This window comes from Lithobates pipiens, unplaced genomic scaffold, assembly GCF_037356315.1.
Source record: "Lithobates pipiens isolate NorthernLeopardFrog02 unplaced genomic scaffold, aLitPip1_a1.2 Scaffold_112, whole genome shotgun sequence".
Taxonomy (NCBI): Eukaryota; Metazoa; Chordata; class Amphibia; order Anura; family Ranidae; genus Lithobates; species Lithobates pipiens.
In genome coordinates this window covers 314,734-342,195 of record NW_027507699.1, presented here as the reverse complement: position 1 = coordinate 342,195, position 27,462 = coordinate 314,734, and the positions used below count along the sequence as shown (strand labels likewise).

General features: G+C 43.3%; 1 protein-coding gene across 1 annotated transcript in view; it reads right to left on the bottom strand.

Moving 5' to 3' along the window:
• The window catches only part of LOC143961345 (NACHT, LRR and PYD domains-containing protein 12-like), a 310,399-nt gene that overhangs the window by 61,952 nt on the left and 220,985 nt on the right, over positions 1–27,462 (bottom strand). Inside the window, exons 7-10 of the mRNA XM_077470615.1 lie at positions 19,144–19,308; positions 12,104–12,268; positions 6,140–6,304; positions 215–379 (exon numbers count right to left, since the gene is read on the bottom strand). Coding sequence (XP_077326741.1) covers positions 215–379; positions 6,140–6,304; positions 12,104–12,268; positions 19,144–19,308 — 660 coding nt within the window. The remainder of the gene's footprint in view (positions 1–214; positions 380–6,139; positions 6,305–12,103; positions 12,269–19,143; positions 19,309–27,462) is intronic.

Genomic DNA, 27,462 nt, shown 5'->3' with positions numbered 1-27,462 from the left:
CTCCTAAACTCGTCTAAACTTTGTACAATAAACTCTCTATATGAAAGTGTTTTCTGCCAAGGGAACTGACATTTTTTAAGCCCAGTGTGCATGGAGCCTTATGGAGTCTAAAGATGGAATTTGATGACATTCTCATATTTCTATATTATTTATGTGGTTTAGATATAAAACTGTCCCAGAATATTATTGTCTCAGTCAGTCCTGTTATACTCACCGTAATTCCTCAATCCGGCTTGTTGTCAGAGCTTCCATCAGATCCCTGAAATCAGGACCCTCCAGATTGTTCCCAGACAGGTCCAGTGTCCTCAGTGTCTGGTTATTTCTTATTCCAGATGCCAGGTGGGGGCAGGAACTGTCTGACAGGTGATTAGAGGACAATCTGTAGAAGAAGAGAAGAATGTTACCAGAAGAAAAAGATTTTCTCCCCCAGGAATGAATGTAACTATTCTCTACATGAATGGAACTCATTTCTCTCATCTCTCTTTAATCATTTATATTAGATCACTTTAGAAAACACGATCGATCATCTACACTATTGGAGGACTTCTCTTTTTGTGGATCCCAATTAATAAATGTGACATGAGAAGTGGATGAGGTGGTGTGATCCATTCATTATTCCTGTATGGGGATTGGACGATACACACTCACACTGACCTCTAGGCTTTCACCTCCAACCTTCTGCTAAGTCTTGGATTCAGTTGTGGGGATTCACTTTGATGGTCACAGAAGTCTCACTCATGTTGTGGAAACTTCATTGACTAAAATGAACACCATTGTTATCATATAAATGTACTCACGAGGCCAAGATGCTGAGAGTGGTCGCTGTTGGGACTCAGCGCAGACCACCCCTGAAGGTGGCACAGAGGGTGGTTGCACCAAGAGGCACAAGCTACCAGTAGGACAGTCACTTGCTAGTAGATCAGCAGGTAGCTTGAGCAGAGCTGAAAGGTGATGTCCCCTGGGAAGGTCCAGTAGCAATTGTAGCAAGTCTGTAAGGCAAAGGCAGAATCCTGGAGGGAGGTCAGGGGTCAAACACAGTCCAGATCAGAAGACAACAAGTACCAGGAACGCTGAGACAGAAGGATAATCCAAAGACAAGCCAGGGGTCGAACACAGGAGATAGCAGGTAAGTCCAGATGCAGGCTGAGGGTCAAACACGTTCAGAAAGCGGGAGTCCAAGGTCAAGCCAGAGGTCAGGGCAGGAGAAGATCAGCGAGGTCAATAAGGCAATCTGGGTCACAATGGATAATACAGATCACAAGAGCAGATGTGGGAATCACAGGAAGCTGAAGATGAACCAGCAGTGTGTTTGGATGACCTCACTTCCTTTATGGGTCAGCGAGGGGTCACATCCTGTGTGTGTGCTCGTGCGCTTTAGCGCATTCCTATTGCACATAACTGTGCGCCAGAGCGCCTTACCCATGTGCATCTTATGACAACTGTACTTTGGGATTTCCTTTGAACATCATGGTGGAAGATTTGATCTTATGGTGTGGAGAAGATTTTATTATTACCGTTCTTTATTTGGACATTTTTTGAAAATTTGTACTAATATTACTGCACTAATTTTATATATGCTAATTATAAATTTTCTTCATTAGCTATCAGTGAAATAGTCTCCATACCATTGTTATATATACACTTATAGGGAGTTTTGTGAATAAATGAAAAATGAGGAGTCCCACTTTTATTGTTATATTTTATATATGCTGATTATAAATTCTCTTCATTAGTTATCAAAATAGTGAAATAGTCTCCATACCATTGTTATATATACACTTACATACACAATATTTTCACATTTATATTGTGTGAATGTTATATACTAGTGCTGCAGTCTTCCATATTATACTAGATGTGATAATTAAACCAATAAAGATCAGATATAACAATTTCATTCACTACAAAAATACACTTTCATAAATGTAAACAAAGGCAGATCTCCTGCAACCTATTCACAGCTAATTCAATCTATTTAACATATAATATGCAAAAATAAATATGCATGAAGAGCTATGAGAGTTATCTTAAAAAATTGCAAACATCAAGAGAAAGTTTATAAAGGTGAAAAGGTAGATTTCCTACAACCCATTTACCACTACTTCCATCTCCAATAACCATACAGTGACTTGTGCAGTAACATAAATAAGTCCCAGAGATTCATCCAGATGGTTTAAATCAATGCTGATCATCTTCCACCTCTTTGCAACAACTTCAATCAACCTCTCCCACACCAGTGAACAAACAGGTCACTTACCAAAAGGTTTGTCCCCACAAGCAAGGCCCAGACACGCTTGTTTATATCCTTCCAGCAGCGCCACTCTGCTCAAGCCGGCTTCCGATGAGAACAGACTGTGCCACGGAATGTCAGACCTCCAGGTAGTATCTCCAATATCACCCGAGGTATCCAGACAATGGCTGCCATCACATTACATAGAAAAGAAAAAGCCTCCATAGTGCATAATCCTTAAATATATGTAGAATCACAGATTGTACACTTCCATTATATACACGAGTATACACAGAACTCAGAGCACACACCGCTCCAGACTGCAGCCGTGTATGATGGAGTCCAGGCAGTGACATGGAGGCTTTTTCCTTTCTACTGTATGTAATGTGATTGCGGCCATTGTCTGGATACCTCGGGTGATATTGTATTTTTGCACATTATATGTTATATAGACTGAAGTAGCTGTGAATAGGTTGGAGGAGATCTGCCCTTCCTCACATGTATGAAAGTACATTTTTGTAGTGAATTTAATTGTTATTATTGATCACTATTGGTGGAGTTATCACATCTACATTATTCAAACACATTGTAGGTTGCAGATTTCTCATTTGTTTCATCACACATTTTGTCACTAAGTGTAGGGCTCTATACATAGAATTATATTATACTATTTGTACTTCTATATCAGACTTCCTGCTGGCGGCTGGTTTTCATTCATTAGATTTTCACAAAGTTGTTCATGTTTTTTTTAGTGCAGATATTTCATTTTTACATTTTTATATCCAGCTTTAGAGAACTGTCTGATATTGGTGATATATAGAGACAACCTGGAGATTAAATATATCTCCATTATTATTATTTGATTTATATAGTTTAGACATACACTATATTACCAAAAGTATTGGGACGTCTGACTTTACAAGCACATTAACTTTAATGGCATGCCAGTCTTAAGCCTCGTACACACCATCAGATTTTCTGACGACCGTTTGTCTGTTTTTTGTGTCATGCAAGTCTCATATGGAAAGTGAAGAGGTTACTCACCATATGAAAATTCTCGTCTGACAGAATACAACTTCAGAAGTGATGTAATGTGTTGAATAGTTTTGTGTGTATTCTTTCATTTCTGAGTTCACGTACGATAAAAATTTTATAGTCTTCAGATCCAGCTTTCTCAGACAAAAAAATCTGAATCGGCTATCGAAAGCACAATACTAATGATCCAAAAATCGTCAGATCGTTTGGAAAAAATTTGACTACTGATTTTCGTATAGTATATATGGGCCTTTACTCCGTAGGGTTCAATGGTGAGTTGGCCCATCCTTTGCAGCTATAACGGCTTCATCTTTTCTGGGAAGGCCATCCACAAGGTTCAGGAGTGTGTCTATGGGAATGTTTGACCATTCTTACAGAAGTGCATTTGTGAGATCATGCACTGATGTTGGATGAGAAGGCTTGGCTTGCAGTCTCCACTCAAATTCATGCTAAAGCTCTGATCCGTCCCCCCATTCGTGGCTAAGTGGGAGGCAGACCTTTGCACCCACTTTACCCCAGATCAACAGCAGAAAATTCTCCACTTTGCGCAGAAATTCTCTATGGCCACCCGAGTCCAGGAGACGTGCTACAAAATCACAACTAGGTGGTATAGGGTCCCATCCGTTCTTCAGCGCATCTTCCCTCAGGTGCCTGATTGTTGCTGGCATTTGTGGGGAGGCGGAAGGAACAATGTTGCATGTCTTTTGGGCCTGCCCCAAGCTAGCCCCCTTCTGGTGCAAGGTGACCGACACGATTGGTCATCTGACGGGCGTCTCCCTGGAGGGGAACCCTGCGGCCTGCCTGCTGCACCTGCCAGAGCGATCCATTAAAAAGTACAGGAACTCCTTGACTATTCAATTGTTGAACGCGGCGAAGGCCTGCATCCCTTTGTGTTAGAGATGGGAGAACCCGCCGGCTAAGTCTCTATGGTTCTCTAAGGTGAATGAATTGAGAGATATGGAAGACCTCACAGCGATGCTACACAACAGGGAGGAGGCCTTCCGTGAGACTTAGAGACCATGGCAACATTTCACCTACACTGAATCTTACCTTCGGGTGGTGGCTCTGGACACCCGTTGAGAGAGGGTCTCTGTTCTCTGGCTCCTGGCCCCCACCCCTGCGACTGGGTGACACCCACGGACACTATCCTGCTCCTTTCTGTGCCTTCTTCTTTTACAACAACCCTCCTGGAGTCTCCCCCTGCTTCTTATACTTGCTTTTTCTTTCTATTCTGGTTTTTCTCCCCTTATTTCTTGCCCCCCCCCCTTCCCTTGTCCACCCTTGTAGTCCCTTTCTCAAATAAACCCTTCCTCTCTATTTTTTATTTTTTCCCTTCTTTTGTTTGCAGTTAGATTTTCCCGGTTAGTCTATGTAGGATGTGGTTGGGTTGTGGGCCTCCTCCGAAATGACTAGTCTTCAATAATGTAAGCTCTGCTCGCCAGGGGCCCGGCCCATCGCTCATTTCCCTTCCTTTCCCTTCTCTATAACAATAACAAAAATTGTGTATCTCACTGAAATGTATGGCCATGCGATGATTACTGTTCACCTGGGTGGGTACAAATTGCCTAACTGGTATTGGAGGTCTTAGGGGGAATCTAGCCCCCTGTCTGGGAACGCTTACATGTTTTGTTTAGGCCTAAGCTTGGGACTGTCTCTATATCTCCCACCCAGGTGTTACCAGGATGTTTGTGTTTTGGAATTTTGTATGTTTTATCAATGCTGTCCATGCCTCTGTTGTTTTTTCTTGCATTTAATAAAGGAATTACAAAAAAATTCATGCTAAAGGTGTTCTATATCAGGTTGAGGTCAGGACTCTGTGCAGACCTGTCAAGTTCCTCCACCCCAAACTCGCTCATCTATTTCTTTATGTACCTTGCTTTGTGCACTGCCCCAAATCATTTGGTGAAGGGAGATTATGATGTGGGGTTGTTTTTCAGGGGTTGGGCTTGGCCCCTTAGTTCCAGTAAAGGGAACTCTTAAGATGTCAGCATACCAAGACAATTTGGAAAATTTCATGCTCCCAACTTTGTGGGAACAGTTTGGGGGTGGCCCCTTCCTATTTCAACATGACTGTGCACCAGTGCCAAAGGCAATGTCCATAAAAACATGGATGAGTGAGTTTGGGGTGGAGGAACTTGACTAGCCTGCACAGAGTCCTGACCTATACCTGATAGAACACCTTTGGGATGAGTTAGTGCAGAGGCTGCAAGCCAGGCCTTCTCATCCAATATCAGTGCCTGACCTAAAAAATGTGCTTCTGGAAGAATGGTCAAACAGTCCCATAGACACACTCCTAAACTTTGCGGACAGCCTGCCCAGAAGAGCTGAAGCTGTTATAGCTGCAAAGGATGGGCCAACTCAATATTGAACCCTACGGACTAAGACTGGGATGCCATTAAAGTTCATGTGCGTGTAAAGGTGGGTGTCCCAATAATTTTGGCAATATAGTGTAACAGTCCAGGATTGGATATTTTGGCTCCATGCACACTGGCTTAAAAAAAAATGCTGCTACTACAGGAGTTTAGTGTTCTGCCTGTAGAAGCAGCTCCATGTTCTCCTATGTCTCCATACACATTGGGATGATTACAGACATATTTTGACCTCAACATTTAGAGGCAGGAAAAAAACCTTCTGCTTCGTGTTTCTGATTGGAGCTTTCTGGGAGAAAAAATGCAAAACTCTCCTAAACTCTCCTAAATTTTGTATAATAAACTCTCTATATGAAAGTTTTTTTCTGCCAAGGGAACTGACATTTTTTTAAACCCAGTGTGCATGGAGCCTAAATATGGAATTTGTTGACATTCTCATATTTCTACGTTATGTGATTTAGATGTCTCAGAATATTATTGTCTCAGTCAGTCCTGTTATACTCACCGTAATTGCTCTATCCGGCTTGTTGTCAGAGCTTCCATCAGATCCCTGAAATGAGGACCCTCCAGATTGTTCACAGACAGGTTCAGTGTCCTCAGTGTCTGGTTATTTCTTATTCCAGATGTCAGGTGGGGGCAGGAACTGTCTGTCAGGTGATTAGACAACAATCTGTAGAAGAAGAGAAGAATGTTACCAGAAGAAAATGAATTTCTCCCCCAGGAATGAATGTAACTATTCTCTACATAAATGGAACTAATTTCTCTCATCTCTCTTTAATCATTTATAATAGATCACTTTATAAAACACGATCGATCATCTACACTATTGGAGGATTTCTCTTTTTGTGTATCCCAATTACTAAATGTGACAAGAGAAGTGGATGAGGTGGTGGGATCCATTCAATATTCCTGTATGGGGATTGGACCATACACACTCACACGGACCTCTAGGCTTTCACCTCCAACCTTCTGCTAAGTCTTGGATTCAGTTGTGGGGATTCACTTTGATGGTCACAGAAGTCTCACTCATGTTGTGGAAACTTCATTGACTAAAATTGACACCATTGTTATCATATAAATGTACTCACCAAGGCCAAAATGCTGAGAGTGGCCACTGTTGTGACTCGGCGCAGACCACCCCTGAAGGTGGCACAGAGGGTGGTTGCACCAAGAGGCACAAGCTACCAGTAGGACAGTCACTTGCTAGTAGATCAGCAGGTAGCTTGAGCAGAGCTGAAAGGTGATGTCCTGTGGGAAGGTCCAGTAGCAATGGTAGCAAGTCTGCAATGCAAAGGCAGAATCCAGGAGACAGGCCAGGGGTCAAACACATTCCAGATCAGAAGACAAGTACCAAGAACGCTGAGACAGAAGGATAATCCAAAGACAAGCCAGGGGTCGAACACAGGAGATAGCAGGTAAGTCCAGATGCAGGCTGAGGGTCAAACACGTTCAGAAAGCGGGAGTCCAAGGCCAAGCCAGAGGTCAGGTCAGGAGAAGATCAGCGAGGTCGATGAGGCAATCCGGATCACAATGGGTAATGCAGATCACAAGAGTAGATGTGGGAATCACAAAGCTGAAGACGAACCAGCAGTGTGTTTGGATGACCTCACTTCCTTTATAGGTCAGCAAGGGGTCACATCCTGTGTGTGCTTTAGTGCATTCCTATTGCACATAACTGTGCGCCAGAGCGCCTTACCCGTGTGCATCTTATGACAGTTGTACTTTGGTATTTCCTTTGAACATCATGGTTTTATCTTATGCATAGTTGCCAACATTGTAAAAAATAATTCGGGACTCTTTTTTGGCAGCAGGCAGAGTCGTGGTATAATTAGGGGGCGTTTATAGGTGTGGCATAGGAAAAGATATAAATGTGGCGCGCGCCGCCGCGGAAAATGGGCATGGTTTACGTAAAATAGTGGGCATGGCTTACATGGGGCGTGGCTCAAAGGGGTGTGGTTAGAGTCTGAGATGAATATGGGATGGAGAGGGAAAGGAGGGGGATGGAGAGAGGGAAGAGGGGGACAGCAGCCCCCCGATCCTACACCACAATAGCAATATGTGTTTTCCAGAGTTTGACAATCAGCAGATAAAGATACTCCAAATACCTGGTGTTGGCGCTTCAATCCTCCAGGCGCCATGATTGAAGCCATGGTGTCAGGATGATTGAAGCACATTATTTCTATTATTACATTGTAATATAAAATTAAATCATTCAACTCACCATAATGCAGAATCAGTGGGAGCCATGAGCGCATCACTAGCCACGTTGCCTGCCACCAGATGCCATCAGGTGTCCCAAGTGGAGTCTGTCCTTACATCAGGTGCCCCATCAGAGGTACGTTCCTCACATCTGTGTCCATCAGCGGAGCCCCTCCTTACATCTGGTGCCCCTCTGACATCCACAGACCGCCCCCCCACATCCTGCACAGACCTGCCCCCACATACTCCACAGCCCGGCCCCCACATCTCCAGACTGCCCCCGACATACCACTGGCCCCCCACATCCACAGACTGGCCCCCCACATTCACAGACTGGCTCCCACATTCACAGACTGGCCCCCACATTCACAAACTGGCCCCCACATTCACAGACTAGCCCCCACATTCACAGACTGGCCCCCACATTCACAGACTGGCCCCCACGTCCACAGACTGGCCCCCACATTCACAGACTGGCCCCCACATGCAAAGACTGGCCCCCAACATACCACTGGCCCCCATGTCCACAGACTGGCCCCCACATCCACAGACTGGCCCCCACATTCACAGACTGGCCCCCACATCCACAGACTGGCCCCCACATTCACAGACTGGCCCCCACATTCACAGACTGGCCCCTGAATACCACTGGCCCCCACATTCACAGACTGGCCCCCAAATCCACAGACTTGCCCCCTACATTCACAGACTGGCCCCCACATTCACATACCATGACTGTCTGTCTGTCACTGGCCCCCAACATCCGACTGGCCCCCGCCCCAACATCCACATTGTAGACTGGCCCCCGACATGCTGCCGCAGATGACTGTGGCGCCGCCTACCGCTATTTCAACTCACTGACACAAACACACACTAGCAGCAGGAGTGGGCAGCGCCACAGGTGTAGACCAACTTCTGGTCTTCTTAAAAATGGCGTCCGGTGGAGACATCTAGCGGCCGGCAGCAAAAAACGGGAAATTTAATTTCCCGGGACAAACCGAATTTTCCGGGACAAAATTAATTCGGGACAAATGTCCTAATCACGGGAATGTCCCGCGAAATTCGGGACAGTTGGCAACTATGTATTATGGTGTGGAGAAGATTTTATTATTACCGTTCTTTATTTGGACATTTTTTGAAAATTTGTACTAATATTGTTGCACTAATTTTATATATGCTGATTATAAATTCTCTTCATTAGTTATCAGTGAAATAGTCTCCATACCATTGTTATATATACACTTATAGGGAGTTTTGTGAAGAGGAGTCTCACTTTTATTGTTATATTTTCACATTTATATTGTGTGAATGTTATATACTAGTGCTGCAGTCTTCCATATTATACTAGATGTGATAATTCCACCAATAGTGATCAGATATAACAATTACATGCACTACAAAAATACACTTTCATAAATGTAAACAAAGGCAGATCTCCTGCAACCTATTCACAGCTACTTCAATCTATTTAACATATAATATGCAAAAATAAATATACATGAAGAGCTATGAGAGTTAACTTAAAAAATTTCAAACATCAAGAGAAAGTTTATAAAGGTGAAAAGGTAGATTTCCTACAACCCATTTACCACTAATTCCATCTCCAATCATCATACAGTGACTTGAGCAGTAACATAAATAATAAGTCCCAGAGATTCATCCAGATGGTTTAAATCAATGCTGATCATCTTCCACCTCTTTGCAGCAACTTCAATCAACCTCCCCCACACCAGTGAGCAAACAGGTCACTTACCAAAAGGTTTGTCCCCACAAGCAAGGCCCAGACACGCTTGTTTATATCTTTCCAGCAGCGCCACTCCGCTCAAGCCAGCTTCCGATGAGAACAGACTGTGCCACGGAATGTCAGACCTCCAGATAGTATCTCCAATATCACCCGAGGTATCCAGACAATGGCCGCAATCACATTACATAGAAAAGAAAAAGCCTCCATAGTGCATAATCCTTAAATATATATAGAATCACAGATTGTACACTTCCATCATATACACGAGTATACACAGAACTCAGAGCACACACCGCTCCGGACTGCAGTCGTGTATGATGGAGTCCAGGCAGTGACATGGAGGCTGTTTCCTTTCTATGTAATGTGATTGCGGCCATTGTCTGGATACCTCGGGTGAAATTGTATTTTTGCACATTATATAGACTGAAGTAGCTGTGAATAGGTTGGAGGAGATCTGCCCTTCCTCACATGTCTGAAAGTGCATTTTTGTAGTGAATTTAATTGTTATTATTGATCACTATTGGTGGAATTATCACATCTACATTAGAAGTGTTGATATTCGGACACATTGTAGGTTGCAGATTTCTCATTTGTCTCATCACACATTGTGTCACTAAGTGTAGGGCTCTATACATAGAATTATATTATACTATTTGTACTTCTATATCAGACTTCCTGCTGGCGGCTGGTTTTCATTCATTCGATTTTCACAAAGTTGTTCATGTTTTTTAGTGCAGATATTAAATTTTTTACATTTTTATATCCATCTTTGGAGAACTGTCTGATATTGGAGATATATAGAGACAACCCGGAGATGAAATATATCTCCATTATTATTATTTGAATCATGTAGTATAGACATACACTATATTACCAAAGGTACTGGCATCCCAGTCTTAAGCCTCATACACACCATCAGATTTTCTGACAACCGTTCGTCCATTTTTTTTGTAGCATGCTAGTTTCATATGGAAAGTGAAAAGGTTACTTACCATACGAAAATTCTCTTCCGACAGAATACAACTTCAGAAGTGATGTAATGTGTTGAATAGTTTTGTATATATTCTTTAGTTTCTGAGTTCACGTACGATAAAATTTTTATAGTTTGCACATCCTGCTTTCTCAGACAAAATAAACAGAATCGGCTATCGAAAGCACAATACTAATGATCCAAAAATCGGCAGATCGTTTGGACAAAATTTTACTACTGATTTTCCTATCGTGTGTATGGGCCTTTAGTCCGTAGGGTTCAGTATTGAGTTGGCCCACCCTTTGCAGCTATAACAGCTTCATCTTTTCTGGGCAGGCCATCCACAAGATTTAGGAGTGTATCTATGGGAATATTTGACCATTCTTACAGAAGTGCATTTGTGAGATCATGCACTGATGTTGGATGAGAAGGCCTGGCTCACAATCTCCACTCAAATTCATGCTAAAGGTGTTCTATATCGGGTTGAGGTTAGGACTCTGTGCAGACCAGTCAAGTTCCTCCACCCCAAACTCGCTCAACTATGTCTTTATAGACCTTGCTTTGTGCACTGCCCCAAATGATTTGGTGAAGGGGGATTATAGTGCGGGGTTGTTTTTCAGGGGTTGGGCTTTGCCCCTTGGTTCCAGTGAAGGGAACTCTTAAGATGTCAGCATATCAAGACATGTTGGAAAATTTCATGCTCCCAACTTTGTGGGAACAGTTTGGGGATGGCCCCTTCCTATTCCAACATGACTGTGTACCAGTGCCCAAAGCAAGGTCCATAAAAACATGAATGAGTGAGTTTGGGGTGGAGGAACTTGACTAGCCTGCACAGAGTCCTGACCTCAACCCGATAAAACACCTTTGGGATGAGTTAGTGCGGAGACTGCAAGCCAGGTCTTCTCATCCAACATCAGTGCCTGACCTAACAATTTTGCTTCTGGAAGAATGGTCAAACAGTCCCATAGACACACTCCTAAACTTTGCGGACAGCCTTCCCAGAAGAGTTGAAGCTGTTATAGCTGCAAAGGATGGGTCAATATTGAACCCTACAGCCAAAGAGCGGGATGCCATTAAACTCTATGAGCGTGTAAAGGTGGGTGTCCCAATACTTTTGGTAATATAGTGTAACAGTCCAGGATTGCATATTTAGGCTCCATGCACACTGGCTTAAAAATGCTGCTACTACAGGAGTTTTGTGTTCTGCCTGTAGAAGCAGCTCCATGTTCTCCTATGTCTCCATACACATTGGGACGATTACATACATATTCTGACCTCAACATTTAGAGGCAGGAAAAAAAACTCTTCTGCTTCGTGTTTCTGATTGGAGCTTTCTGGGAGAAAAAATGGAAAACTCTCCTAAACTCTATACAATAAACTCTCTATATGAAAGTTTTTTCTGCCAAGGGACATTTTTTTAAGCCCAGTGTGCATGGAGCCTTATGGAGTCTAAAGATGGAATTTGATGATATTCTCATATTTCTATATTATTTATGTGGTTTAGATATAAAACTGTCCTAGAATATTATTGTCTCAGTCAGTCCTGTTATACTCACCGTAATTCCTCTATCCGGCTTGTTGTCAGAGCTTCCATCAGATCCATGAAATCAAGACCCTCCAGATTGTTCCCAGACAGGATCAGTGTCCTCAGTGTCTGGTTATTTCTTATTCCAGATGCCAGGTGGGGGCAGGAACTGTCTGTCAGGTGATTCTTATCCAATCTGTAGAAGAAGAGAAGAATGTTACCAGAAGAAAATGAATTTCTCCCCCAGGAATGAATGTAACTATTCTCTACATGAATGGAACTAATTTATCTTTATTGGAATCATTAATATTAGATCACGTTATAAAACACGATCGATCATCTACACCAGGGATGTTCAAACTTTTTTCAAAGAGGGCCAGATTTGATGAAAGGAACATGCGCGAGGGCCGACCATTTTGCCTGACATTCTTTGAACCATTAAAATTTGATCTAAGTGTGCACCCACCATTGCCGGGAATTCACTCATCATTGCCAGGGATTCAGCCACCATTGCCAGGGATTCACCCGCCACTGCCGGGAATTCACTCACCATTACCAGGAATGCAGCCATTATTGCCGGGAATGCTGCCAACATTGCCGGGAATGCTGCCACCATTGCCGGGAATGCAGCCATCATTGCCAGGGATTGACCCACCATTGCCGGAAATGCAGACACCATTGCCGGGAATTTCACCCACCATTGCCGGGAATTTCACCCACCATTGCCAGGAATTTCACCCACCATTGCCAGGAATGCAGCTCCACAATTGCAATTGCCAGGAATGCAGCCACCATTACCATCAGTGCAGCCATGGAGGGCAGGACGAGTGCCAAAGACATCTTATAGGAGAATCTCCTGTTTACACAATGGCCTCTTTAAGAGAAAGTCCCGCCTCCTTTGATGGACAGCAGAGTCATCCAATGACAGAGACGGGACTTCCTATTACAGAGGCTGCCGTGTAAACAGGAAATTCCCCTCCTGTGTGCACAACACTCGTCCCGCCTCCTCCCTCCGACGCAGCCGTCTATGTATCTTTTGTGGCCCCAGCACTGGGAGATCCCCGGGGCCACAAAAGATATATATATTTAATATATTTATCTTTATATTTATATATATTTAAACAACTAGGCAGGCCGTCCAAAACTGAACCGCGGGCCGCGATTGGCCCGCGGGCCGGACTTTGGACATGTCTGATCTACACTATTGGAGGATTTCTCTTTTTGTGGATCCAAATGACTAAATGTGACATGAGAAGTGGATGAGGTGGTGTGATCCATTCATTATTCCTGTATGGGGATTGGACCATACACACTCACACTGACCTCTAGGCCTTCACCTCCAACCTTCTGCTAAGTCTTGGATTCAGTTGTGGGGATTCACTTTGATGGTCACAGAAGTCTCACTCATGTTGTGGAAACTTCATTGACTAAAACTGACACCATTGTACTTTGGAATTTCCTTTGAACATCATGGTGGAGGATTTGATCTTATGGTCTGGAGAAGATTTTATTATTTCCATTCTACATTTGGACTTTTTAAAAAAAATGTGTACTAATATTGCTGCACTAATTTTATATATGCTGATTATAAATTCTCTTTATTAGTTATCAGTGAAATAGTCTCCATACCATTGTTATATATACACTTATAGGGAGTTTTGTGATGAGGAGTCTCACTTTTATTGTTATATTTTCACATTTATATTGTGTGAATGTTATATACTAGTGCTGAAGTCTTCCATATTATACCAGATGTGATAATTCCACCAATAGCGATCAGATATAACAATTCCATTCACTACAAAAATACACTTTCATACATGTAAATAAAGGCAGATCTCCTGCAACCTATTCACAGCTACTTCCATCTATATAACTTATAATATGCAAAAATAAATATACATGAAGAGCAACAAAGTTATCTTAAAAAATTGAAAACATCAAGAGAAAATTTATAAAGGTAAAAAACTTGGATTTCCTCCAAGCCATTCACCACTACTTCCATCTCCAATCACCATACAGTGACTTGTGCAGTAACAGAATAGTAAGTCCCAGAGATTCATCCAGATGGTTTAAATCAATGCTGATCAATTGCGACCTCTTTGCAGCAACTTTAATCAACCTCCCCCACACCAGTGAGCAAACAGGTCCCTTACCAAAAGGTTTCTCCCCACAAGCAAGGCCCAGACATGCTTGTTTATATCCTTCCAGCAGCGCCACTCTGCTCAAGCCGGCTTCCGATGAGAACAGACTGTGCCACAGAATGTCAGACCTCCAGGTAGTATCTCCAATATCACCCGAGGTATCCAGACAATGGCCGCCATCACATTACATAGAAAAGAAAAAGCCTCCATAGTGCATAATCCTTAAATATATATATAGAATCACAGATTGTACACTTCCATCATATACACGAGTATACACAGAACTCAGACCACACACCGCTCCAGACTGCAGCCGTGTATGATGGAGTCCAGGCAGTGACATGGAGGCTTTTTTCTTTCTATGTAATGTGATTGTGGCCATTGTCTTGATACCTCGGGTGATATTGTATTTTTGCACATTATATGTTGTATGGACTGAAGTAGTTGTGAATAGGTTGGAGGAGATCTGCCATTCCTCATACTGTATGTATGGAAGTGTATTTTTGTAGTGAATTTCATTTTTTATTATTGATCACTATTGGTGGAGTTATCACATCTACATTAGAAGTGTTGGTATTCGAAAACACATTGTAGGTTGCAGATTTCTCATTTGTCTCATCACACATTGGGGGTTATTTACAAAAGGCAAATCCACTTTGCACTATAAGTGCAAAGTACACTTGAAATTGCACTGAAAGTGCACTTGGAAGTGCAGTCGCTGTAAATCTGAGGGGAAGCTCTGCTGATTTTGTCATCCAATCATGTGCAAGCAAAAATGCTGTATTTTATTTTCCTTGCATGTCCCTCTCGTATCTACAGCAACTGCAACTTCCAAGTGCACTTTGCACTTAAAGTTTGCACTTGTAGTGCCAAGTGGATTTGCCTTTACTAAATAACCCCCATTGTATCACTGCAGTGTAGGGCTCTATACATAGAATTATATTATACTATTTGTACTTCTATATCAGACTTCCTGCTGGCGGCTGGTTTTCATTCATTCGATTTTCACAAAGTTGTTCATATTTTTTAGTGCAGATATTCAATTTTTAAAATTTTTATATCCAGCTTTGGAGAACTGTCTGATATTGGAGCTATATAGAGACAACCAGGAGATGAAATATATCTCCATTATTATTAATTGATTCATGTAGTTTAGACATACACTATATTACCAATAGTATTGGGACGCCTGCCTTTACAAGCACATGAACTTTAATGGCATCCCAGTCTTACAAACGATCAGATTTTCTGACAACCGTTCGTCTATTTTTTGTGGCATGCTAGTCTCATATGGAAAGCGAAGAGGTTACTCACCATATGAAAATTCTCCTCCGACAGAATACAACTTCAGAAGTGATGTAATGTGTTGAATAGTTTTGTATGTATTCTTTCGTTTCTGAGTTCACGTACAATAACAATTTTATAGTTTGCACATCCAGCTTTCTCAGACAAAAAATCTGAATCGGCTATTGAAAGCACCATACTAATGATCCAAAAATCGGCAGATCGTTTGGACAAAATTTTACTTCTGATTTTCGTATCGTGTGTATGAGCCTTTAGTCCGTAGGGTTCAATGGTGAGTTGGCCCACTCTTTGCAGCTATAACAACTTCATCTTTTCTGATAAGGTCGTCCATAAGGTTTAGGAGTGTATCTATGGGAATGTTTGACCATTCTTACAGAAGTGCATTTGTGAGATAATGCACTGATGTTGGATGAGAAGGCCTGGCTCGCAGTCTCAACTCAAATTCATGCTAAAGGTGTTCTATATCAGGTTGAGGTCAGGACTCTGTGCAGACCAGTCAAGTTCCTCCACCCCAAACTCGTTCAACTATGTCTTTATAGACCTTGCTTTGTGCACTGCCCTAAATGATTTGATGAAGGGGGATTATGGTGGGGGGTTGTTTTTCAGGGGTTAGGCTTGGCCCCTTAGTTTCAGTGAAGGGAACTCTTAAGATGTCAGCATACCAAGACAATTTGGAAAATGTCATGCTCCCAACTTTGTGGGAACAGTTTGGGGTGGCCCCTTCCTATTCCAACATGACTGCGCACCAGTGCCCAAAGCAAGGTCCATAAAAACATGGATGAGTGAGTTTGGGGTGGAAGAACTTGACTAGCCTGCACAGAGTCCTGACCTAATCCCGATAGAACATCTTTAGGATGAGTTAGTGCGGAGACTGCAAGCCAGGCCTTCTCATCCAACATCAGTGCCTGACCTAATAATTTTGCTTCTGAAAGAATGGTTAAACAGTCCCATAGACACACTCCTAAACTTTGCGGACATCCTTCCCAGAAGAGTTGAAGCTGTTATAGCTATAAAGGGTGTGCCAACTCAATATTAAACCCTACAGACTAAGACTGGGATGCCATTAAACTCCATGTGTGTGTAAAGGCGGGTGTCCCAATACTTTTGGTAATATAGTGTAACAGTCCAGGATTGGATATTTGGGCTCCATGCACACTGGCTTAAAAAATTGCTGCTACTACAGGAGTTTTGTGTTCTGCCTGTAGAAGCAGCTCCATGTTCTCCTATGTCTCCATACACATTGGGATGATTACAGACATATTTTGACCTCAACATTTAGAGGCAGGAAAATAACTCTTCTGCTTCGTGTTTCTGATTGGAGCTTTCTGGGAGAAAAAATGCAAAACTCTCCAAAACTCATCTAAATTTGTACAATAAACTCTCTATATCAGGCATGTCCAAAGTCCGGCCCGCGGGCCAATCGCGGCCCGCAGTCCGGTTTTGAACGGCCCGCCTGGTGTGCTGCGGGATCAGGGCTGTCAAATGAGCCGATCCCCGGCACTGTGTGAAGCTCCGTCGGCTTCAAAAGTGAAAGTAAAGTGCAGAGGAGTGTGCTGTGCTCTCTGCTTCCCCCTACAGTGCAGTACCCGGCTGAATGAGGAAATGGAATGGAAAGGTACTGTACTACAAGCTAGATTCGTTTTAAAAAGGCTTTATTTATGTGTATGTGTGTGTGTGTGCATGTGTGTCTGTATGTATGTATGTGTGTGCATGTGTGTCTGTATGTGTGCATGTGTGTCTGTATGTATATGTGTGCATGTCTGTCTGTATGTATGTGCATGTCTGTCTGTATGTATGTGCATGTCTGTCTGTATGTATGTGCATGTCTGTCTGTATGTATGTGCATGTCTGTCTGTATGTGCATGTGTGTCTGTATGTATGTGCATGTGTGTCTGTATGTGTGTGTGTGCATGTCTGTATGTATGTATGTGCATGTGTGTCTGTATGCATGTGTGTGCATGTGTGCCTGTATGTATGTATGTATGTGTGCATGTGTGTATGTGTGTGTGTGCATGTGTGTGTGTATGTGTGTGTGTGCATGTGTGTGCGTATGTGTGTGTGTGCATGTGTGTGTGTATGTGTGTGTGTGCATGTGTGTCTGTATGTATGTGTGTCTGTATGTATGTGTGTCTGTGCATGTGTGTGCATGTCTGTATGTATGTGTGTGCATGTGTGTCTATATGTGTGTGTGCATGTCTGTCTGTATGTATGTATGTATGTGTGTGTGGGTGTGTGTATGTGTGTCTGTATGTGCATGTGTGTATGTGTGTGTGTGTGTCTGTGCATGTATGATTGCATGTGTGTGTGTGTCCATGTATGTCTGTATGTATGCGTATGTGCATGTGTGTCTGTATGTATGTGCGTGTATGTCTGTCTGTATGTGTGTGCATGTATGTGTGTTTGTATGTGTGTGCAGCATGTGTGTCTGTATGTATCTGTGTGCATGTATGTGTGTGTGTGTGTGTGTGTGTATGTATGTCTGTATGTGCGTGTATGTATGTGCGTGTATGTCTGTATGTATGTATGTGTGTGCATGTGTCTGTATGTGTGTGTGTGCATGTGTCTGTATGTGTGTGTGTGCATGTGTCTGTATGTATGTAAGTATATGCATGTGTCTGTATGTGTATGCATGTGTCTGTATGTGTGTATGTCTGTGTGTATGTGTATGCATGTGTGTTACTTTTAATCCAGACCCCCCCCCCATTCTTGTACCATCAGAACTGCTTTTGTGGTGCTTGTGTGTGTGATAGCAGCCAAGACTGCTGCTCCTCTGAAAAGCAATCCATATACAGATCGCTTTTCAGAGGCATTTGAAAGGTGGTAAAGAGGCATTATGTTGCCTCCTCACCACCTGTTTTAAGCCCGTAAATGTAGCATCACTATACCGCAACTGTGCAGTCTACACAGTTGCGGGGTAGTTGCAGTGCAGGCCCATTCACCCTGAGCATACCTCCAGCTGCAGCCACAGCATGTGTACACCCCCAGCTGCTCCCTCTGCAGCTAAAGGGGGAGAAGTTGGGGGTGGTAAAAACAGCTTAACCATGTAGTTTTACTGCCCCTCCAATAAGCCCTTGGTTCACATCTGCATGGCTGCATGCTGTGTGTAGGGCAGCCCATGCATTTCAATGGGCTTCCATACACACAAAAATGCAGGGAAAGAAGTCCCAGAGCTTTTTTTTTTTTTTAATTGCGCTGCACCAAAAGCACCCCATGTTTCCAATGTGTGGGGTACCATTAAGACTTAACGGTACCCCTAAAGAACAGAGCATTCGTCTGTGTGTCAGGCAAACGAGCGCAACAAAGGCACGAGAATTTTTGTTGGGCCAGGTATGAGTGCTCGAATGACCGAATTTTAATGGTTCAAAGAATGTCAGGCAAAATGGTCGGCCCTCACACATGTTCACTTCATCGAATCTGGCCCTCTTTGAAAAAAGTTTGGACACCCCTGCTCTATATGAACGTTTTTTCTGCCAAGGGAACTGAATTTTTTTTAAGTCCAGTGTGCCTTATGGAGCCTAAAGATGGAATTTGATGACATTCTCATATTTCTATATTATTTATGTGGTTTAGATATAAAACTGTCCCAGAATATTATTGTCTCAGTCAGTCCTGTTATACTCACTGTAATTCCTCTATCCAGCTTGTTGTCAGAGCTTCCATCAGATCCCTGAAATGAGGACCCTCCAGATTGTTCCCATACAGGTTCAGTGTCCTCAGTGTCTGGTTATTTCTTATTCCAGATGCCAGGTGGAGGCAGGAACTGTCTGTCAGGCGATTAGAGGACAATCTGTAGAAGAAGAGAAGAATGTTACCAGAAGAAAATGAATTTCTCCCCCAGGAATGAATGTAACTATTCTCTACATGAATGGAACTCATTTCTCTTTATTGGAATCATTAATATGAGATCACTTTATAAAACAAAATCGATCATCTACACTATTGGAGGATTTCTCTTTTTGTGGATCCCAATTACTAAATGTGACATGAGAAGTGGATGAGGTGGTGTGATCCATTCATTATTCCTGTATGGGGATTGGACCATACACACTCACACTGACCTCTAGGCTTTCACCTCCAACCTTCTGCTAAGTCTTGGATTCAGTTGTGGAGATTCACTTTGATGGTCACAGAAGTCTCACTCATGTTGTGGAGACTTCATTGACTAAATGTGACATCATTGTACTTTGGGATTTCCTTTGAATATCATGGTGGAGGATTTGATCTTATGGTGTGGAGAAGATTTTATTATTACCGTTCTTTATTTGGACTTTCTTGAAAATTTGTTCATATTGCTGCACTCATTTTATATATGCTGATTATAAATTCTCTTCATTAGTTATCAAAATAGTGAAATAGTCTCCATACCATTGTTATATATACACTTACATACACAATATTTTCACATTTATATTGTGTGAATGTAATATACTAGTGCTGCAGTCTTCCATATTATACTAGATGTGATAACTCCGCCAATAGTGAACAGATATAACAATTACATTTAGACATGTGCATTCGTTTTCGTCCGAATGCATTTTCGTCCGAATTTCAGCTATTTTCGTTTTGACAAACGATAACGAAAGCACAAAATCCGAAAAACGAAAGATCCAACATAAATAAATGCTTTATTTTCGTTTTCATTGTTACAACAGTTCGATATAGAATAGGAGATTCGACATGACTCTGACAACAATCTGTGTCTATAGAACCTGTGTTCGAATGTGCCTAACCTTACCTCTATTAGTCCAAGATTATATAGAGAAAATATTCGACAGAGAAAAAAGATTTGACAGAGAGAAAAGATTCTGCAAGATACTGTCCTAAAAAGTGTTTGGGGACCCGGGTCCTGCCCCAGGGGACATGGATCAATGCAAAAAAAAGTTTTAAAAACGGCCGTTTTTTCGGGAGCAGTGATTTTAATAATGATTAAAGTGAAACAATAAAAGTGTAATATTCCTTTAAATTTCGTAGGGGGGGTTGTCTATAGTATGCCTGTGAAGGGGCGCATGTTTCCCGTGCTTAGAATTGTCCCTGCACAAAGTGTCATTTATGCAGGAAAAAAAGTCCTTTAAAATCACTCGCAGCTATTATGAATTGTCGGCTCCGTAATACAGAGAACACTCATTGAAAGTCATTGATAAAAAAATAAATAAATAAAAAAAAAAAAAGCGTGGGGGTCCCCCAAATTCAATTACCAGGCCCTTCAGGCCTGGTATGGATATTAAGGGGAACCCTGCCTCAAATTTAAGAAAAAATTTGACGTGGGGTTCCCCCTAAATATCCATAACCAGACCCTTTATCCGAGCACGCAACCTGGGAGGCCGCAGGAAAAGAGGGGGGGACGAGAGAGCGCCCCCCCTCCCTCCTGAACCGTACCAGGCCACATGCCCTCAACATTGGGAGGATGCTTTGGGGGTCTGTGACCCCTCAAAGCACCTTGTCCCCATGTTGATGAAGACAAGGGCCTCATCCCCACAACCCTGGCCGGTGGTTGTGGAGGTCTGCGGGCGGGGGGCTTATCAGAATCTGGAAGCCCCCTTTAACAAGGGGACCCCCAGATCCCGGCCCCCCCCTGTTTGAAATGGTAAGGGGGTACAAAAGTACCCCTACCATTTCACAAAGAAAGTGTAAAAAATGGTTAAATAAAACAAACACACTTTTGAAAAATTCCTTTATTAAAAATAAAAAAATTAAAAAAAGATTCCAGCGGCGGTAATCCACTCTTGCTATCCAGCGACGGACGGTCATCTCTCCAGCGATGTCTCATCTCATCCAGCGCAGCGAATCCTCCGTCCTTCTTCTGTCTCTGTGGAGGAGACACTGCAAGGATTCCGGCGGCCTGACGTTTCTTATATACGGAGGGCGGGGCCACCCGTCACCCGCCACCCCGCCCCCCTCTGACGCAAGGGGAAACCCGGGGTTCCCTGTGACGTAGGGGTGACCCGCACCCCTCTGATGTAACACAGGCAGGTTTCCGTTACATCAGAGGGGGGCGGGGTCACCTATACGTCACGGGGAACCCTGGGTTTCCCCTTGCGTCAGAGGGGGGCGGGGTCAGGTGATGGGTGGCCCCGCCCTCCGTATATAAGAAACGTCAGCCGCCGGAATCCTTGCAGTGTCTCCTCCACGGAGACAGAAGAAGGACGGAGGATTCGCTGCGCTGGATGAGATGAGACATCGCTGGAGAGATGACCGTCCGTCGCTGGATAGCAAGAGTGGATTACCGCCGCTGGAATCTTTTTTTTATTTTTTTATTTTTAATAAAGGAATTTTTCAAAAGTGTGTTTGTTTTATTTAACCATTTTTTACACTTTCTTTGTGAAATGGTAGGGGTACTTTTGTACCCCCTTACCATTTCAAACAGGGGGGGGCCGGGATCTGGGGGTCCCCTTGTTAAAGGGGGCTTCCAGATTCTGATAAGCCCCCCGCCCGCAGACCTCCACAACCACCGGCCAGGGTTGTGGGGATGAGGCCCTTGTCCTCATCAACATGGGGACAAGGTGCTTTGAGGGGTCACAGACCCCCAAAGCATCCTCCCAATGTTGAGGGCATGTGGCCTGGTACGGTTCAGGAGGGAGGGGGGGCCGCTCTCTCGTCCCCCCCTCTTTTCCGGCGGCCTGCCAGGTTGTGTGCTCGGATAAAGGGTCTGGTATGGATTTTTAGGGGGAACCCCACGTCAATTTTTTTTTAAATTTGACGCAGGGTTCCCCTTAATATCCATACCAGACCTGAAGGGTCTGGTTATGGATATTTAGGGGGAACCCCACGTCAAATTTTTTCTTAAATTTGAGGCAGGGTTCCCCTTAATATCCATACCAGACCTGAAGGGCCTGGTAATTGAATTTGGGGGACCCCCACGCTTTTTTTTTTTTATTTATTTATTTATTTTTTTATCAATGACTTTCAATGAGTGTTCTCTGTATTACGGAGCCGACAATTCATAATAGCTGCGAGTGATTTTAAAGGACTTTTTTTCCTGCATAAATGACACTTTGTGCAGGGACAATTCTAAGCACGGGAAACATGCGCCCCTTCACAGGCATACTATAGACAACCCCCCCTACGAAATTTAAAGGAATATTACACTTTTATTGTTTCACTTTAATCATTATTAAAATCACTGCTCCCGAAAAAACGGCCGTTTTTAAAACTTTTTTTTGCATTGATCCATGTCCCCTGGGGCAGGACCCGGGTCCCCAAACACTTTTTAGGACAGTAACTTGCAAATTAGCCTTTAAAATGAGCACTTTAGATTTTGAACGTTGGAGTCCCATAGACTTTAATAGGGTTCTAAAGTATGCTATATACTAGCTCAGTCGAATCTTCTTTATACATTCGACAGACACCATAAGCCTTCAAAGACAGATTTGACTGTGATTCATGTGGATTTTCGGACGAATGCAATTTTTGAACGAAAAACGAAATAAATAAAAACGAATTTCGGGAGTAACTAAATAAATTAAGTTTTCAGACGAAAACGAAATTCCGAAATGAAATATTTTACTCTGCACATGTCTAATTACATTTACTACAAAAATACACTTTCATACATGTGAGGAAGGGCAGATCTGCTCCAACCTATTCACAGCTACTTCAATCTATATAACATATAATGTTTAAAAAAGCATGAAATGCAACAAAGTTATCCCATAAAATTGCAAACAAGAGAAAGTTCATAAATATGAAAACTCAGATTTCCTTCAACCCGTTCGCCACTACTTCCATCTCCAATCACCATACAGTGACTTGTGCAGTAATAGAAATAATAAGTCCCAAAGATCCATCTGGCTTAAACAAATGTTGATCAGCTGCCACCTCTTCATAGGAACATCAATCAATCTCCATCACACCAGTGAGCAAACAGGTCACTTAGCAAAAAGGTTTGTCCCCACAAGCAAGGCCCAGACATGCTTGTTTATATCCTTCCAGCAGCACCACTCCGCTCAAGCCCGGCTTCCGATGAGAACAGACTGCGCCACGGAATGTCAGACCTCCAGGTATCTCCAATATCACCCGAGGTATCCAGACAATGGCCGCAATCACATTACATAGAAAAGAAAAAGCCTCTAGGGTACTCCGATGGGCTGGTGACAGGTCCACAGGTACTCTGTTGGCCTGGTGGTAGGTACTCGGATGGCCTGGTGGGCTGTGACAGGTACTCAGATGGGCTGTGACAGGTACTTTGATGGGTGGCGACAAGTACTCTTTATTAGGGGGGCAATCAGTGTGGTTGGTGTACACTAAGCGGTAACGAGATGTTACTGCAATCTCCTTCTCACACACGACAGGTTGTGAGGATGAGAACTCGGTAACAGCTAATTGGATTGGACACAGTTGGTCACATGGTAAAGAGTAAATTTCATTGGCTCTTTACTGCGATCGGGGTTGGGCTGTGTCACAGTGACAAGCCTTGTGCATGTAGACAGCGCATGTAGACAGTGCATGTGACCGGCTGTGATTGGACACAGCTGGTCACGTGGTAAAGAGACAATTTTTATTGGCTCTTTACACGGATCTGGGATGGGCTGTGTCCGAGGGACACACCTCATCCACGATAACCGTGCTACGGGCCCCCGGGGGCCCACAGGAGTGGCAACAAGCCGAGAATATCATATGAGTCCCACCCAGGATGGGAGATCCCATCTGTGGACGTCATATGACTATAGCCCAGTATTGAAGTGGTTAAAGAGAACACCAAACCATAATTAAAAAATAAATAACTTGCGTGGGGGTCCCCTTAAATCCATACCAGGCCCTTTGGGCATTGTGACATTTCTTGTATAACTGAGGGTGGGGCCACTCGGTGATGTAACCAGGAGACCCCACCCCCTCTGATGCCACAGGGACTTCCCTATGGCTTCCCGTGGCATCAGAGGGGGCAGGGTCAGACGTTTATGTCACCAGATGACCATGCCCCCTCTGACCCCATGTGGACTTCCCTATGGCTTCCCCATGGCATCAGAGGGGGTGGGGTCACTCGTTCACATCACTGGGTGGCCCCGCCCTAAGTTAAATAACAACTGTCACAAGAGAAGAAGCGTCACATAGCGGGAGCCTCCCATGGAAGAGGAACGGTCTTGGCTTTTTTTTCTCAGTCCGTCGCGGCTTCATAGAAGATGAATGGACTTCGTGGGACATTTAAATTTTTTTAATAAAGGTCTTGTTCCCAAGCTGTGTCTTGTCGTTTTAAAAATTTTTACACTTTTTTTGTGAAATGGTAGGGGTACATTTGTACCCCGTTACCATTTCACACAGGGGGAGGCCGGGATCTGGGGGTTAAAGTGGGCTTCCAGATTTTGATAAGCTCCCCGCCCACAGACCCCCACAACCACCGGCCAAGGGTTGTGGGGGATGAGGCTCTTGTCCCCATCAACATGGGGCCAAGGGACAATATGAGGCCCTTGTCCACATCAACATGGGGACAAGGTGCCTTGGGGGGCTACGCCAAAGCACCCTCCCCATGTTGAGGGCATGTGGCCTGGTACAGTTCAGGAGGGGGGCGCTCTCTTGCCCCCCTTTTCCTGTGGCCTGCCAGGTTGCGTGCGCAGATAAGGGTCTGGTATGGATTTTGAGGGGGAACCTTACGCCTTTTTAAAAATGTTGGTGCAGAGTCCCCCTTAAAATCCATACCAGACCTGAAGGGTCTGGTATGGATTTTGGGGGACCCCTACACCATTTTTAAAAAAAATTGGCACAGGGTTCCCCTCAATTTCCATATCAGACCCGAAGGTGACCCCCACGCAATTTTAAAAAAAATATTGGTTTGGGGTTCCCCTTAATATTCATACTGGTAATAGACTGGGGGGACCCCATGCTCTTTTTTTCAATGAGTTTTAGTCATATTGCAAAGACCCGACAATTTATTACAGCCGCAATCAGTTTTAAATTACAATTTTTCCTTTAGAAATGTAATTTTGCTGCAGGACTGTTCTAAACACGGGAAAAATGTGCCACTTCACAGGCATATTATAGACACCCCACATGCACAATATTCAAAGGAATGTTTCATTTTTATTGTTTCACTTTAAGCATTAAATAATCACTGCTCCTGAAAAAAACGGCTGTTTAAAAAAAAAATTGCATTGATACATATCCCCTGGGGCAGGACCCGGGTCCCCAAACACTTTTTATGGCAATAACTTGCATATAAGCCTTTAAAATTAGCACTTTTGATTATTCATGTTTGTGTCCCATAGACTTTAACAGTGTTTGTGTGTTCTTGCCAAATTTTTTGCCTGTTCGCATGTTCTGCTGCAAACCAAACAGGAGGGTGTTCGGCTCATCCCTACTTTTGGTAAGTGACCTGTTTGCTCACTGCTGTGGTGGAGGTGGATTGAAGTTGCTGCAAAGAGGTGGCAGCTGATCAGTATTGATTTAAACCATCTGGATGAATCTTTGGGGCTTATTATTTCTGTTACTGCACAAGTCACTGTATGGTGATTGGAGATGGAAGTAGTGGTGAATGGTTTGTAGGAAATCTGCTTTTCACATTTCTGAACGTTCTCTTGATGTTTGCAAGTTTTATAGGATAACTTTGTTGCTCTTCATGTTTATGTAATTTTGCACATTATATGTTCTATACACTCACCGACCACTTTATTAGGTACACCGTGTTAGTAGCGGGTTGGACCCCTTTTTGCTTCATTCTTGGCGGCATAGATACAAGGTGCTGGAAATGTTCCTCAGAGATTCTTCTCCATAGTGACATAACATCACACAGTTGCTGCAGATTTGTCAGCTGCACATCCATAATGCCAATCTCCTGCTCCACAACATCCCAAAGGCCCTCTATTGGATGAGATGTGTTGAGATTGGAGGACAGTGACCTCATTGTCCAGTGGTGAGACAATTGGAGCTTTGTGACATGGTGCATTATCCTGCTGGAAGGAGCCATCAGAAGATGGGGGACACTGTAGTCATAAAGGGATGGACATGATCAGCAAAAATACTCAGGTAAGCCGTGGCATTTAAATCATGATCAATTGGTACTAAGGGGCCCAAAGTGTGCTAAGGAAATCTCCCCCCACATCATTACCCCACCACCACCAGCCTTATCAGGCAATACAAGGCAGGATGGATCCATGCGCCAAATTCTGACCCTACCATCTGAATGTTGCAGCTGAAATACAGACTCATCAGACCAGGCAACGTTTTTTCAATCTTCTATTGTGCAATTTTGGTGAGCCTCAGTTTCCTGTTCTTAGCTGACAGGAGTGGCCCCCGGTGTGGTATTCTGCTGCTGTAGCCCATCTTCTTCAAGGTTCAATATGTTTATTCAGAGATGGTATTCTGCATATCTTGGGTATAACAAGTGGTTATTTGAGTCTATCATCTGGAACCAGTCTGCGCATTCTCCAGTGACCTCAACAATGCATTTTCCTCCACACAACTGCCGCTCACTGGCTATTTTCTCACTATTCTCTGTAAACCCGAGAGATGGTTGTATGTGAAAATCCCAGAAAAACTCAGACCAGCCCATCAGACAACAACCGTGCAACGTTTAAAGTCACTTAAATCTCCTTTCTTCCCCATTATGATGCTCAGTTTGAACTTTAGCAAGTCTTCTTCACCACATCTAGATGCCTAAATGCATGAGTTGCTGCCATGCGATTGGCTGATTAGCAATTTGTATTACCAAGCAATTGAACAGGTGTACCTAATAAAGTGGCTGGTGAGTGTAGATTGAAGTATCTGTGAATAGGTTGGAGGAGATCTCTTGCTCACATGTATGAAAGTGCATTTTTGTAGCAAATGTAATTGTTATATCTGATCACTATTGGTGGAGTTATCACATCTACATTCATTTGTGAAATGTTCAGCAAGTGCTGGTATTCAGACACATTGTAGGTTGCAGATTTCTCATTTCTCATTTTGTCACTAAGTGTAGGGATCTATAAAATTTCATTCATTAGATTTTCACAAAGTTTTTCAAGTTTTTTAG